The sequence below is a fragment of the Cajanus cajan genome, chromosome 8 (genome assembly GCF_000230855.2).
Source record: "Cajanus cajan strain Asha chromosome 8, NIPB_CcT2T_4, whole genome shotgun sequence".
Taxonomy (NCBI): Eukaryota; Viridiplantae; Streptophyta; class Magnoliopsida; order Fabales; family Fabaceae; genus Cajanus; species Cajanus cajan.
In genome coordinates, this window is record NC_138524.1 from 1,457,910 (window position 1) to 1,472,074 (window position 14,165).

At 29.3% G+C, this 14,165-nt stretch overlaps 1 protein-coding gene across 2 annotated transcripts; it reads left to right on the plus strand.

The window, feature by feature from the left end:
• The first annotated feature begins 2,255 nt into the window (after window positions 1-2,255).
• Window positions 2,256-10,479, plus strand: LOC109798458 (DNA topoisomerase 1 beta). Of its 2 annotated transcripts, none has more exons than XM_020358765.3 (16): window positions 2,256-2,369; window positions 3,299-4,505; window positions 4,672-4,866; window positions 5,207-5,287; window positions 6,288-6,347; window positions 6,492-6,586; window positions 6,707-6,863; window positions 6,965-7,090; window positions 7,841-7,921; window positions 8,072-8,162; window positions 8,249-8,382; window positions 8,826-8,894; window positions 8,998-9,087; window positions 9,208-9,311; window positions 9,390-9,558; window positions 10,155-10,479. In XM_020358765.3, the coding sequence occupies exons 2-16, from the start codon at window positions 3,339-3,341 to the stop codon at window positions 10,221-10,223; spliced, it is 2,688 nt and encodes an 895-aa protein (XP_020214354.1). In that variant the 5' UTR covers window positions 2,256-2,369; window positions 3,299-3,338; the 3' UTR covers window positions 10,224-10,479. The 2 variants fall into 2 exon arrangements, with proteins under 2 accessions (XP_020214354.1, XP_020214353.1); XM_020358764.3 differs by lacking the exon at window positions 2,256-2,369 and adding an exon at window positions 2,382-2,557.
• Window positions 10,480-14,165: the final 3,686 nt, after the last annotated feature.

A 14,165-nucleotide genomic window follows, 5' to 3' on the forward strand; every position in this document is an offset into this window, starting at 1 on the left:
CGTTAAGTTGATATCATATAATTTAACTTAAATTTATGAAATTTGTATAACATGTATTTGGTCTCTATTAGAAGAGCAAATTTTACATTTAGTCATCACTATTATATAATATTCATTAACTATTTTTATGTTTAATTGAAAGTTACACGACATCAACAAATGTTAAAGATATCATGTTAATGTATAATATCTCTAAGTTTTTTCTAAATTTTATAATAGTTTATATATATATATTAAAAATAATTGTTGAGGACTTAAAAATAGTAACTTTTAAAAAATTTAGGGATTAAAATTAAAATTTATTTAGTTTGTAAGGACAAAAAAATAATGATTTCAAAATTCAAAGAATGAAAGCAAAGATTTTTTCACAAGCATAAATTTAAAATTTATTTTTGTGTAGGAGCTAAAAGTATATATTTAAGCTTATATAATATAATATAATATTATATAGAGAGATAAGACAAAATCTATTATATAATATAATTATATATAGAGAGATAAGACAAAATCTATTATATCGTGTTGTTTTTTAACTCAACTCTCTCTTAAAATAAAAAAAATACTGAATAAGCGTGATATAGGATAAGGGATATGATAAGACTATTATGTCTAATTAACATAATAAGTAACTAGTATTTTGGCTTTTATAATGCACAATCAAGATATTTCTTATATATAATTAAAATTTTTTTTTTTTGTTCGTCCCTGGAGTATCCACCGTTGATAGCGGTGACTAATCTCCTCGCTACGTGGGAGCCACTTCAAAGGGTGGGATAGCTGGTCCCAAGATTTAATGGGGCTGCATACACAAGGCAGGATTCGAACCCCTGACCTTGCTTAAGCGTGGATCAACCCCTACCGCTGAACCACATGCTTGTGGTTATATATAATTAAAATATATAAAAATTAGATATTATATATATATATATATATATATATAATTAAATATATGTTTGAATATATAAGTCACATTTAAAATTTGTTTAAATAGAAATTTTAAAACATACAAATTATGTTCTAAGTCTATGATAAATAATTTATATTATAACATAGTAATATATTTAATTATTGATTATTTATTTTTAAGATATTAAAATTTAATTAATAGATAATTCTGAAATAAAAATTAAATTAGATAAAATATAAAAAAATTTGTAAAAATCTTTTTGTCAAAACAAAACTCCTAAAAATAATCTTGTGTAAGATAAATATTCGTGTTTAATATATAGAAATTTAATGATTAATTATTATACATGAAATAAGATAAATATTATATTATGTTATCATATTCTGACCATCAAACAAATGATAAGAGAATTAAAGACAATAAGATAATAGAATGTTTTTATTTTATTTTATTTTTATGCTCTTAATTAAAAAATACAAATGAAATATGTTAATTAAATATAGATATAAAACTATAGCTCAAAAGATGTATAAGAAAATTGAGTTTGATTCAATTATGTGCAAAAACTTGTTAGAACAATAATCATCATAATATTACAAGTGAAATTAATCTCTAATTTAGTGAGTTGAAAATACTTATAACATGAATAATAAACATTTATTAAGAATTATAACTCACAAAATAATATAAAATAACAAAAATTTAAACTTATACTCATAAATATATTAGCAATTATTATTTTTATATAATCGATAACAATGAAAATAGTGTAATTTTGAGAGTTTAGAGCCAGGACATTTAGATAATAGTTGAAAATTTTTATTTTATTTCTATTTGAAAGGCGAGAACTTTGCTCTGAATTAAAAAGTTAAGCTTAACATAGTATTTAGTTAAAGAAAAATAAATAAAGGAAAGAGATGATTTTTATTATTTTTTTTTTGGAAGGAAAATAATAAAAGAGAACAAAATCTCTCCCCATTTAAATTATTTTCTTCCTTCCTTCTAATGTCAGAAGATTTAGAAGAATGAAAATAGATTTTTAAGTTTTTTAAATATAATATATAAGAATATAAAAAAAATCTCTTTTATTGTAAATCAATGAAGAAAATCCCTCTTTCTCCGGATTTTGTTATTTTATTTTATTTTTACTTTTTCTTTTTTAAGAAGACGGAATACTAATAAATTAATAACGGCGGGATCCTAAAGTGACACTGACGAAAAAGAAAAAGAAAGAGGCGGTCTTATCAGTTTGGGTAAATTTGGAATGGGCTGAGATGATAGGCGCGAAAAGCGAGCCCGAAAAGAAATTGGGCCTTTGAAGAAGAAGGAAGGGGGCCCATTGGATGCAGATACGATAAATGGAGGGAAGAGTGAAAAGGATGCACGTTAGCTGAGGCTGAGGCTGAGCCTGAGAGAGCAAAGTAACAACAACACAGGACACCCCAACCTGACATCTGTTTTTGTAAGTAAAATCTTATTGTATTGGCCTCGCCGAGTCGAGTTAAAACTCACCCACCCTAACTCGTTCTTCCCCTCTCTCTCTCTTTCTCTTTTGGTTGTATCTGTGAGCTACCCTCGCCTCGCACATCCCTATCTCATCTATTCACTCGCTTCCTTCTGCCACCCCTTTCGCCATTCACATCCTCTTCGGTATCCCTCTTTCTCTTCTCTCGCTCTCGCTCTCGCTCTCGCTCTCGATCTTTCTTTTCCCCCTTTTGCATGCTCTTTTTCTCTTCACGCGCCAATACCGCCTTATCTTTAACTCTTTCTGCTTCTCTTTTATCCCAATTTCCAGATTGAGATTTTTTCGCGTCTGCCTCTTCCACAATTTTAATGACAAACCCTCTTATTCCCAGCTGTTTTACAGAATAATAGGCTTTCGTCGTGTGAATTCTGATTCTTCTTCGCTTTGATTATGAATCTGAAATTTCATAGGAGAACATCGTCTCAGTGGCCAATTCATTCAACATTTTTTTTATGGTTTTATTGAAAGACCGAGCAATTCGTTTGTTTTGCTTTATGCATATCATGATGTAGGGTTTTTGTTTTCCTCTACGTGTAAGTGTGTGAGAGCATCATATGCTAATGCTATATCCTCAGGGCATGGGTCGCGTGAAATTTTATCAACTGTTTGAACACACTGTGCTGGGATGGGTTTCTATTCATACTTTCAGCTGACTGAGGGGTTCCCTTTTATTGCAATTGAAACCCCGTCTTATGATATTCATTAGCTCTAGAATTGATTAGGTTGTTTTCCCGTTTGTTGCAATTGAAACCCCGTCTCATAGTGCTGTACAAATAATGTTTTCTTGGTGTTGTTACTTTAAGATTGCTTTGGATATTTAAAACTTGATGTTTGATGATTAATTGGAACTGCATTTGTTTTTCCAGAATTGTGTGTGATGTACATGCCAACACCTTCCATAGTTGAATGATGGCTGTTGAGACTTCCGATAAACCTAATGTACCACGTGATTTTGATGATGATGAGGATGGGATAATTTTCAAAAGATACACATCTAAGAAAAATCAGTTGCATTCAGAAGCAAGGAGGTCAAGTTGTCACAGTCATGATGGACAGAATTCTAATGCACCTTCTTCGAATGGCCAAACTTCTAGCGTGCAGAAAGGTAATACTGTCCTATGTGCTAAGCCATCGTCCATGAAACCTTCTCTAGGTATCTCAAAAGCTTCAAATTCTCTTGTCAACTCCTCCTCTGTGAAGCTGCCTGTAGCAAATTCAAAATCACCTTCATTGGGAGAAAAAACAAAGCCTCTTTTGGAACAGAAAATGCCCATTGACGTTAAGGAGGAACCAAAATCTATCGAACATTCTGCTAAAGTTGATTTTGAAGATTCAGAAGATGATGAGGATAATAAGCCGTTGAGTTTTAGGTTGATAAACTCTAACCATGATAAGAAAGCAACCCCTGCTGTTGTCAAGAAATCTTCTGAAGACTCTGATGATGATGATGTCCCTTTGGCAAAAAAGATACTCCGTAATTCCATTTTGGGAACAACTAGCAGTAACCACGATGACTCTGATCAGAAAAAGCCTATCATGAAAATTCAGAAAGATCGGCAAAATGGTTCTGGCACGAGTAATAAACAGGATAAGCCATCTTCATTGCCAGCTAAGAGACCATTAGATAATAGTAATTCCTTGCACCCCTCTGTTAAGAAGCCAAAGGTCTCAGATCCAGCTGCATCTATAAAAAAAAAGCCAATCCCTGTGAAACATGAGCTGAAGGCAGAGGAGGATGATGATGATGACATTCCTATTTCCCAGAGATTAAAGAAATCATCCATGTCGGGTGATAAATCATCTTCCACTAAGAAGGTGTTGTCAAAGGTCAATAAAGTTAACAAGTCTGGCTCAAAACCTTTTAAGAAACAGGCCAAGAAGACGTTTAAAAAAGCAGGCAAAGATTCAGAATACTCCAAATCTACTAAACTTCTTCCTAGCTCTGGTGATGGGCAGAAAAAATGGACTACTTTGGTTCACAATGGTGTCATTTTTCCTCCTCCATACCAGCCACATGGGGTAAAGATGCTCTTCAAGGGGAGACCAGTTGATTTGACTCCTGAGCAAGAGGAGGTGGGATTTTATCTCTGAAGACTATGGTCTTTAGATTTTGCGTGACTGTTTGCTCTTGTTCCTTTCTCTCGCTCTCTATGATTTGGGATCATTTAAGTACTTTTATTGATTTCTGAAATCAACTTCAAGATTTTGACAATATTATGAAATTCAAATTATTTTGCAGGTTGCTACAATGTATGCAGTCATGCGAGATACAGAGTACATGCAGAAAGATAGGTTCAAGGAAAATTTCTGGAATGACTGGCGGAAGTTGCTTGGAAGAAATCATATAATCCAGAACTTGAAAGATTGTGATTTTACTCCAATCTATGATTGGTACCAAAGTGAGAAGGAAAAGAAGAAACAAATGACTACAGAAGTAAGTTGGTAATGTTGTATACATTTCATTTGACCATAGTAGAAATATCTACATTAGAGCATCCATTGCTTTTTTAAGCGGATTTTGTATTTATTTCCAATATATTTATTTTTCTTATGTGATGTATAGTTGTCTTAACTAGTATAGTTTTGTATTAATGTTAAAATATAGTACTGCATGTTGTTGATCATACAGCAATTGTAATTTATCTTACAAAATACACACATTATATTATGTATATATGTATTTGAATTGTGCCAAGTTTGTGCTGAGTTTGCCTAAGAGGTTAATTCATGTCTTATTATTTTTGTACTGAACTCATTTGTCTCTGTTTATGCAGGAGAAGAAGACTTTAAAGGAAGAGAAAATGAAACAAGAGGAGAAATACATGTGGGCTATTGTTGATGGTGTTAAAGAAAAGGTTTAGTCCCCTCTCATTTGTGTAGATTTCTTTATTTCAAGTTTTGACAGACTGCAAACTGTAATTGGACCGTTATATCAAATTCGTGTAGATTTCTAATGAGTTTTCTACAGGCTTTATGAACTGTAATCAGGCCATTATATTTTGTGAATGGAGAAGTATTGGTGTTAACTTCTCTTGAAGTTGTTGAGTTATTGTTTATCATAGATGAATATTCACTTAACCTTTATACCTCTATCCTCATCTAATGCTAGATTGTGATATGAAATTATTAATGCTTACCGGAAGAGCATCAATCACCACCATGTTGCCAATTTAATGTAGACCAGTGTCTATTCTTCATTCAATTTTGAGCAAATTGTACCTTACACCCTTCAACTTTTGGCCATGTGTATATTAGACCTTGGGTTCAAATTATGTGCATAAACCTCCCTGTAGGGGAATATGTTTTAACCTGATAATACCATTAATAATTAATTACATAATCCAGATTTAGATGGAAAACTAAGATAATGCTGTTTTCTCTCATAACACTTGTATCATTTGAGGTTAAACATAATTTAATGGTGTTATAAGTGTCACGTGATATTTCTGTAGTATTTTAAAGGTTTTCTAATGTGAATTTCAAGGTATTAGTTGTACTTCATTAAAACCCTAAAGGTTTAATCTGTGTGGCCTAAAGTTAAAGAGCTTAATTTGTAATTTGCACTATTATTTTTCATGTAAATTTAATTTCCTCTTCTGCCTGCCATAGTAGTACACTTCGTTTTTCTGAGTCATTGGCACTGTAAGGTTACATTATATCATTATTTCCTTAGAATTGTGTTTCTGCATTCTTTACAACATTTTAGAAAATGGTTGCTTTTAAGGGAGTTGTGTGCTAATGAAGCTGCACCTTCTCTATTTAGTTGTTTGGCATTCTACATGCAAACTTTTTAAAAATTTATTCTTAAGGAAACATTTTAACTTGTGACTAATTTTTATTAAATCTTTGTTCTAGGTTGGGAATTTTAGGGTTGAACCACCAGGATTGTTCCGAGGCAGAGGAGAGCACCCCAAGGTTGTTATAATAGTTGTTACTGGAACTGGATACATTTAGATTTTCAGATACAATGGTTTCATTTATAGTTGCTTCATATTCAGAAGTTTGCCTGGCTTCTACAGTTTATAATGTATACTTATTGACTGTGTTTTATTATGCTAGATGGGAAAATTGAAAAAACGCATTCATCCAAGTGATATCACAATTAATATTGGAAAGGATGCCCCAATTCCTGAATGTCCTATTCCTGGTGAAAGGTATGACTATTCTAAATCTTATTGGACTTGGAGGACAAATTTTAAAAGCAAAGGAATGTTGTATATTCTACCAAGTTGAAAGCCGGTTTTTCTAAACATTGAATTGTGTATCCTTGGCAGGTGGAAGGAGATAAGACATGACAATACAGTTACATGGTTAGCCTTTTGGAATGACCCTATCAATCCAAAGTTATTCAAGTATGTGTTTTTGGCTGCTAGTAGTTCCTTGAAGGGGCAAAGTGACAAGGAAAAGTATGAGAAAGCCAGGATGTTAAAGGTGCTTTAATGTTGTGTCAGCTTTTATGAGTTTTCTCGGTATTTTTGGATGGCATTAAAAGAACCTGTCTAATTTTCATTGTTCTTGATATTTGGGTGCAGGATTATATTGCGAATATTAGGTCTGCATACACAAAAAATTTTACCAGTAAAGATATTACGAAGCAGCAAATTGCTGTTGCTACTTATCTTATTGATAAACTAGCTCTGAGGGCTGGCAATGAGAAGGTATTATGTTGGTATATGCACGTGTGCACTCTCATTTGTTGTAATTGCAACTTATCCTCTTCACCGAAGCATAGATATACATACAAGATGTCAAGACACCCATTTATTTTGTTAGGACTTAGTAAATTGACTCTTTTTTTGTTAATTTGTCTGCCAAGCACTTCTAATTTCATTTAAATTGCCTAAGTATCTGAAGAGAAAATTAATCAGATACTACTTCCTCGTTAATATTTGTTTTTACAATCATGTATTCATGTTTATAAATGTATCTATCTATTTATCTATATATATATACACTAGTCAAAAAAAGGCAGCCTGGGTAATTTTTGTCTGCCAAGCACTTCTAATTTCATTTAAATTGCCTAAGTATCTGAAGAGAAAATTAATCAGATACTACTTCCTCGTTAATATTTGTTTTTACAATCATGTATTCATGTTTATAAATGTATCGATCTATTTATCTATATATATATCTATATATATATATATATACTAGTCAAAAAAAGGCAGCCTGGGTAATGTTATCAGTTGTTGCCCTAAAGTCTTGCTTGTTAGATGGTGTTATCTTGACTTTGGAATAAAATTCCTGAGCTTTTGATGGTGCAATCCCTGCAGTTAATAATGTATATATTCTTAAAATTTCTTGTAATAACTTGGTCATGAAATGAAGCTGTCCTATCCTAGTGTGTTTGATGAATATTTCAATTTTTAATTGTTAAATTTGGTTATTTCTGAATTGCATTTGTGCAGGATGATGATGAAGCTGATACTGTTGGTTGCTGCACATTAAAAGTAGAGAATGTGACAAGAGAACCCCCCAACAAACTGAAGGTATTGGGTTTCTAATTATTTTCACTGTATTTTGTGGTTGGGAACTTGAGATTGATGATTTTTAAGTCCTTCAGGAGTTTTCTAAGTTTAGTAGTCTTCCTTAGTAATTATACTTGTTAGTGACCTTGTCTCCTTTCTGTTTTAATGCAGTTTAACTTCCTTGGTAAAGATTCTATCAGGTATGAAAATACAGTTGAGGTTGAGCTTCCTGTATATAATGCAATTTTTAAGTTCCAGAAAGGTGAGACACTGGTTCTTCTTTTTATTATTTTATCTTTCAAGCATGAAGCTGAAGCACTGAAGTATATTTCCGCCTGCAATTTTCAGATAAAGGCCCTGGTGATGATCTTTTTGATATGTTGGATACAAGTAAATTAAATGCTCATCTGAAGGAACTCATGCCTGGTTTAACAGCAAAAGTCTTCCGTACATTCAATGCATCAATCACATTGGATGATATGGTATAATCTGTTTGACACAAAATTCCTGAAATTAACGTTCCCTGTAGATAAAACAAAGGAAAAGATCATTCCCTTGTTCTGTTTTATATGCTCTAATTCTCGGTATGGACTGTCATTGAATGCCCCAAAAAAAAAACAGTTGAGATAGCATGCCTCTTAGATCTATCTCTCTTTGTGCAGGGCCATATAAAAACTTTTGTATTTAATTTATATAATATAATGGCTCTGCACAAATAAAAGAACACTTCATTGTAAAATTGTCTCGTCTCTTAAAATTGTAATGCATCCCTTAAATGCTCTAGAATATCTCATGTGCTATCAATATACCCATAGTCAATTATACATTTATTAAATAATGTATATGCTATGATTTCTTTTATTGGTAATTAAGTTGTATATTATAGACTTACATACTTGTTTTTTATGTAATTATGTGATGGCAGTTGAATAAGGAAACTAAAGATGGAGATGTTGGGGAAAAAATTGTTGTTTATCAGCATGCAAATAAACAGGTGAATTGGCTAAAAAGTGTTGCTGTATTATGCCTATGATATTGCATTTTAGTATTTTATTTTTTCACATTCAAATTGTAATGACTTGGGTTTTTCATAACAGGTTGCTATCATTTGTAATCATCAACGTAGTGTTTCAAAATCTCATGGTGCACAAATGTCAAAGTTAAATGAAAAAATTGATGAACTTCAGGTATAATGAGAATATCTGAAAATTGTGAATCTGGGACTGCATGATATTTTTTGAATTTAGAGTAGACTTGGTTTTTATCGCCCATTAACATATTACCTGGTGGTTTATCTTTACTTGTAGGCTGTTTTGAAGGAGCTGAAAACGGATTTAGACAGGGCAAGGAAAGGAAAGCCCCCTTCAAAGAGTTCAGATGGAAAGAGAAAAAAGAGCTTAACTCCTGAAGCGTAATTTAGCTTTTCGTAACATCTTTTACCATCAGGTGTTTGAACATGATGTATGATTGTGGTTTATGTAATCTACAGGCTAGAGAAAAAGATATCTCAAACCAATGCAAAAATTGAGAAAATGCAACGTGATATGAAGACAAAAGAAGATCTGAAAACTGTGGCATTAGGCACATCCAAGATAAACTACCTTGACCCCAGGATTACGGTTGCCTGGTGCAAGCGGCACGAGGTTCCTATTGAAAAGGTGCTGGCTTCTTCATTTGTTCTGATTAAGTTATTGTGTTGTGTTATCAATGTGAAACGGGGGTGGTGTGATCTGGTGGGGCCATGTTCATCCTCAAGTTTTTTAAGTATATTTAAATAATTACAAAGAATATCTTGTGGCCCCCTAATATATATATATATACACTTTATCCATTTAATGTATTCTTTTTCTTATATATTATCTTTGTACACAATATAATTATATATTTTTTATTTATAAGAAAATATTAGTTATATATTAAATTTCTTACATGTGGAAAATTAAATTTTCTTTATCAAGTATATTTTTCTTATTTTTGTCTCCTTTAGGCCAAAGTTTTGACTTCGCCTATCTAGGAGTGTGTGTATATGTGTGTATATTTTCCCAACCGATATAAACAAATAAAGTATCGGATAGTGCATACATGATGCCTCAATAGTGAGCGAGATAACACTATGGGCTGGTTGCTGCATTTTCATTCATGCTTGTGTGGTCAAACTGACATAGTTATGATCCGATGCTTGATCTTGATTGGTTGCATGTTTTCCTTAATCTCATTTTGTTACTTACCTGTGCTACTTGCTTGAAATCTTCAGATTTTCAACAAATCTCTTCTGGCGAAATTCTGTTGGGCAATGGATGTAGATCCCGATTTCAGATTCTGAGATACATAGAATGGAGCCATGTTGATGATGAGGAGAAACATTTCTTTTTTACTTATTTCTTTTTTATAAAATTATTTTTTTCTGTTGTCAATTTTAGCGGAAATTGATGTTGTAAGTCCATCTAATCTAATTATGGGGTGAGTTGCCCCTTCTTCATTGACAAGTTTTTATACTTGAACTGTTAACCATTCATAGTCATGATTTTAATGTGATAAACATGCCAAATGTGAAAAATGAGTTAAAGTTTCAGTCTTAATTTATTTTTATTATTCTGTGATTAGTTTTTGTTTTTGCCTCTGGAAAGATTCTTTCATTTTTGCTGAACACAAATTTGTAGTTTAAGGAATCACACAACAACACGATTAGATGCAAGAAATTTTGGTTAGTGTTTTAGGGTATCTATTTGCTTGAGAAGGGTATCTATTTGCTTGGGAGTTTGAATTGGTTGATTAGTGTTTGAGATAAACAATGGTTCATTTTAAAAATTGTTCGGTCTTTTGCAATAATTGTAAATGTATGTTCTATGAATATGAATTAAATTTTAGTTTATTAGAATTTTATTACTCAGTTTAGTTAAAGGAAATGGTAACTGCCTATTACCAGTCTAAAAGAATTGACTAATTAATAACTACATCACAACAGTAAAATCTTGTTTTGAGGATTCTGCCGATCAATTTATAATTTTGGTGGTCTCAACTTGTAACATATTGAAAAAGGAATTTTCCTTTAAATTTACTCACAAAATTGGCTTGCAAGATCAGTCGTAGTTTTTGAAAAAGGAATTTCTCGTTAAATTTACTCACAAAATTGGCTTGCAAGATCAGTCGTAGTTTTTGAAAAAGGAATTTCCCTTTAAATTTACTCACAAAATTGACTTGCAAGATCTGATTCAATCGTAGTTTTGATTCAATTATTTTTATTTGGGAAGTGCTAATGCATAATAATGAATAAGGAGAAGTGGTAAGACAGTAAAGTCAATCAATTATTTTTATTTGGGAAGTGCTAATGCATAATAATGAATAAGGAGAAGTGGTAAGACAGTAAAGTCAACAAAGATTTACGTTGATAGAGAACATAAGAAGATCAAGTCTTAGGTGAACCATTGAGTAATGTGATCTATGACAGTCAAAGTGATGTTTCTTGGGTAAATTATTAAAATATTAAATGGTTGAGATGAGTGATTTACAAATTCTTTATCATTTTTTCAGTAAATTAAACTGACATTTTTTAACATTCGTAAAATTGTATGTATTCTATATTTATACTATCATTCTTTGTAAGAGAAATTAATGTAAACAATAAAATAACAGGAGATTGTGTGTCATCTTATGAAATTTCATGTAGTTTCATTGAGTCAACATAATTTTTAATTTTTTTTACAGGATAATTACAAGTATTGATTAAGTTTTAATCTTATTTATGTCTCATTGCAAAATATTAAATTATACTTAAAAAATAATTTATTAAATTATACTTTATTTCAAATAATTTATGTTGTTTTTTATTTAACAATTGTTATTTTCTAAAGAGTTGTTTGAAACTTTAAAAGTTGTTCCAACTCAAATTAATTCAACATAAGAAATAAAGAGAGATCAGCTAGAGATATGAAATAAAATGTAAAATTTGGCTGTGACTGCATTTTTATTGCGCTTAATCATGCAAATAGTGAGCCCGATATATATTTTATTTTGTATTTTACTTAATGCATATCAAGTATTTATTATTTTTAATTTATTGATGTGAGTGTGTTTGCATTTATATTACTCTTAATTTATTGTCGTTTGTGTCTGTTATATTATAATCAATTAATTAATTTGTTAACTTATTAATTACTATTTTTACAGAACTTATTAATTACTTGGTTTTTTTGGGAAAAATTACTTAGTTTTTGATTTTTTGTAATGATTATTAACATGAATTATTAACAGTTTGATTAATTTTTTGTACAACTTCTAGCCATTGCAGTAGTAAATATATATATATATATATATATATATATATATATATAATTGTGCTAATTTTGATTCAAGTTTTCAAAATATGTTTGTTCAAAATGTTAAATAATTATATTTTATAATATATTATGAAAAATGAAATGCTTTCAAAAATAATAACTATTCAAAGATTAAGAATAAGAAATAGTTTTTATTTTCTAATTTGTGAGATAATAGAAAAATCAAGAATAAAAAAATGAAATTATGTTCATGCTTGTATTTATTGAATAAATCAAATATTTTAAAGTAAATATTTAAAGAAAAGATAATAATGTTAAGAAATAAAAAAGTAAATTCCATTACTATATATTTTAATTTTTTAGAATCTATTTAATTCAGTATAAAAAAATATTAATCGACAGTGTTTTATAAATTAAATACAAACATATTCCCAATACGAACATATTCCCAAAAAGTTAAATCAGTTTTAGTTATATGAAATAAGAAGTTTAAACACAAAATAACACAAATTAATATATCAATGTCCTGAAGTATAATATGTTTGCTGTCCCTTAAATTTAGTGTATATATTTTGTATTCCTTAAATTTAAAAAATATGTTTTTAGTCTCCATAACTTTTTTTAAAAAAATATTATTTTAGTCTCTCAAATTTAAAATTTGTGTTCTTAAAATATTAAAAATTATTATTTTAGTTCCTTTCAATTTGTACTATCAGTTATGATATTAATAATTAAAACATTTTTTTAAAATTACAAGAACCAAAAAGATAAATTTTAAATTTGAATAATCAAAATAATATTTTTTTGATATTTCTGAGACTAAAAATACTTTTTTTAAAAAAATTTGGGATACAAAAAAGATATATACCTAAATTTGGAGGACTAAAAATATTATTAAACTTAAATATTATAATAGTTAAAATATACACTTAAATACGAAAATATTTTAAAAACTAATAATAGAATAAAATAAATAGTTACTATCTATCGTTGGAAAATCGAGTATCTAGCTAGTTCTAGGATATAAATTTGATATCTCATTAAGGAAATTTACACCAAATCAGTTTCCCTAAAAAGTGGACAATTTAAACTTAATATTTTTTTCTTTCACATTCTTTCTACGTAATTTCTCTATTCATGAATGTTTTATATCTTATGTAATAAAAGCAAAAAAAAAATAATAATAATTTTTTTTTCTTTGTGTTATAAAGGATACACGTAATAAAATTCTACCTTATAAGTGGAAGAAGAGAGAAAATCAATATAAGTGTAATAAAATTTTGGTTTAAATATACTTTTAGTTTCTTAAATTTAAAATAAATTTATTTTTGATCTCTTAAATTTAAAAATATTATTTTAAAATTCTATAATTTTTTAAAATTTTATTTTATTTCCTCAAGTCACTAAAATTTGAATGTAAGAAATAGAACGAGATTTTTAAAAATTCAGGAACTAAAAAGATTAATTTTAAATTTGATGGTTTAAAAATAAATTTATCTTAAATTTGAGATTAAAAATATATTTAAGTCTAAAATTCTTCTTCTCATGAAAAATATTTAAAATAAAATTTAATAAATATTTTTAAGACAAAAGAATATATAAACAACTAGAAACCACAGTAACATTTATATATAAAAAAAAACTACTGTAACATTTTGAAACTGATAATCTAAAAAAAACTATAAACTATTAAAAAAACTTGTTTACCAAAACGACCGATAAGATCAAACAAACTATTCAATTAGTTAAAAAAAATAAATAATAAATAAATAAAAACTAGAAACTAAAGAAATAATGTGAGAAACATATCCTTAGTTTTTGTGAAAAATAAAATAAAATAAAATGCGAGTGAAGTTTTTGAAAAAATTATACCGCTAATTCCTCTCATTAAAGACAAAGTTGATTGAGGAGAGTCAACCCAATGTATATTACTCCCTCGGCGTTTGAATTTTTTTAAAAATAAATGTTATATTAACTTTTTAATACGA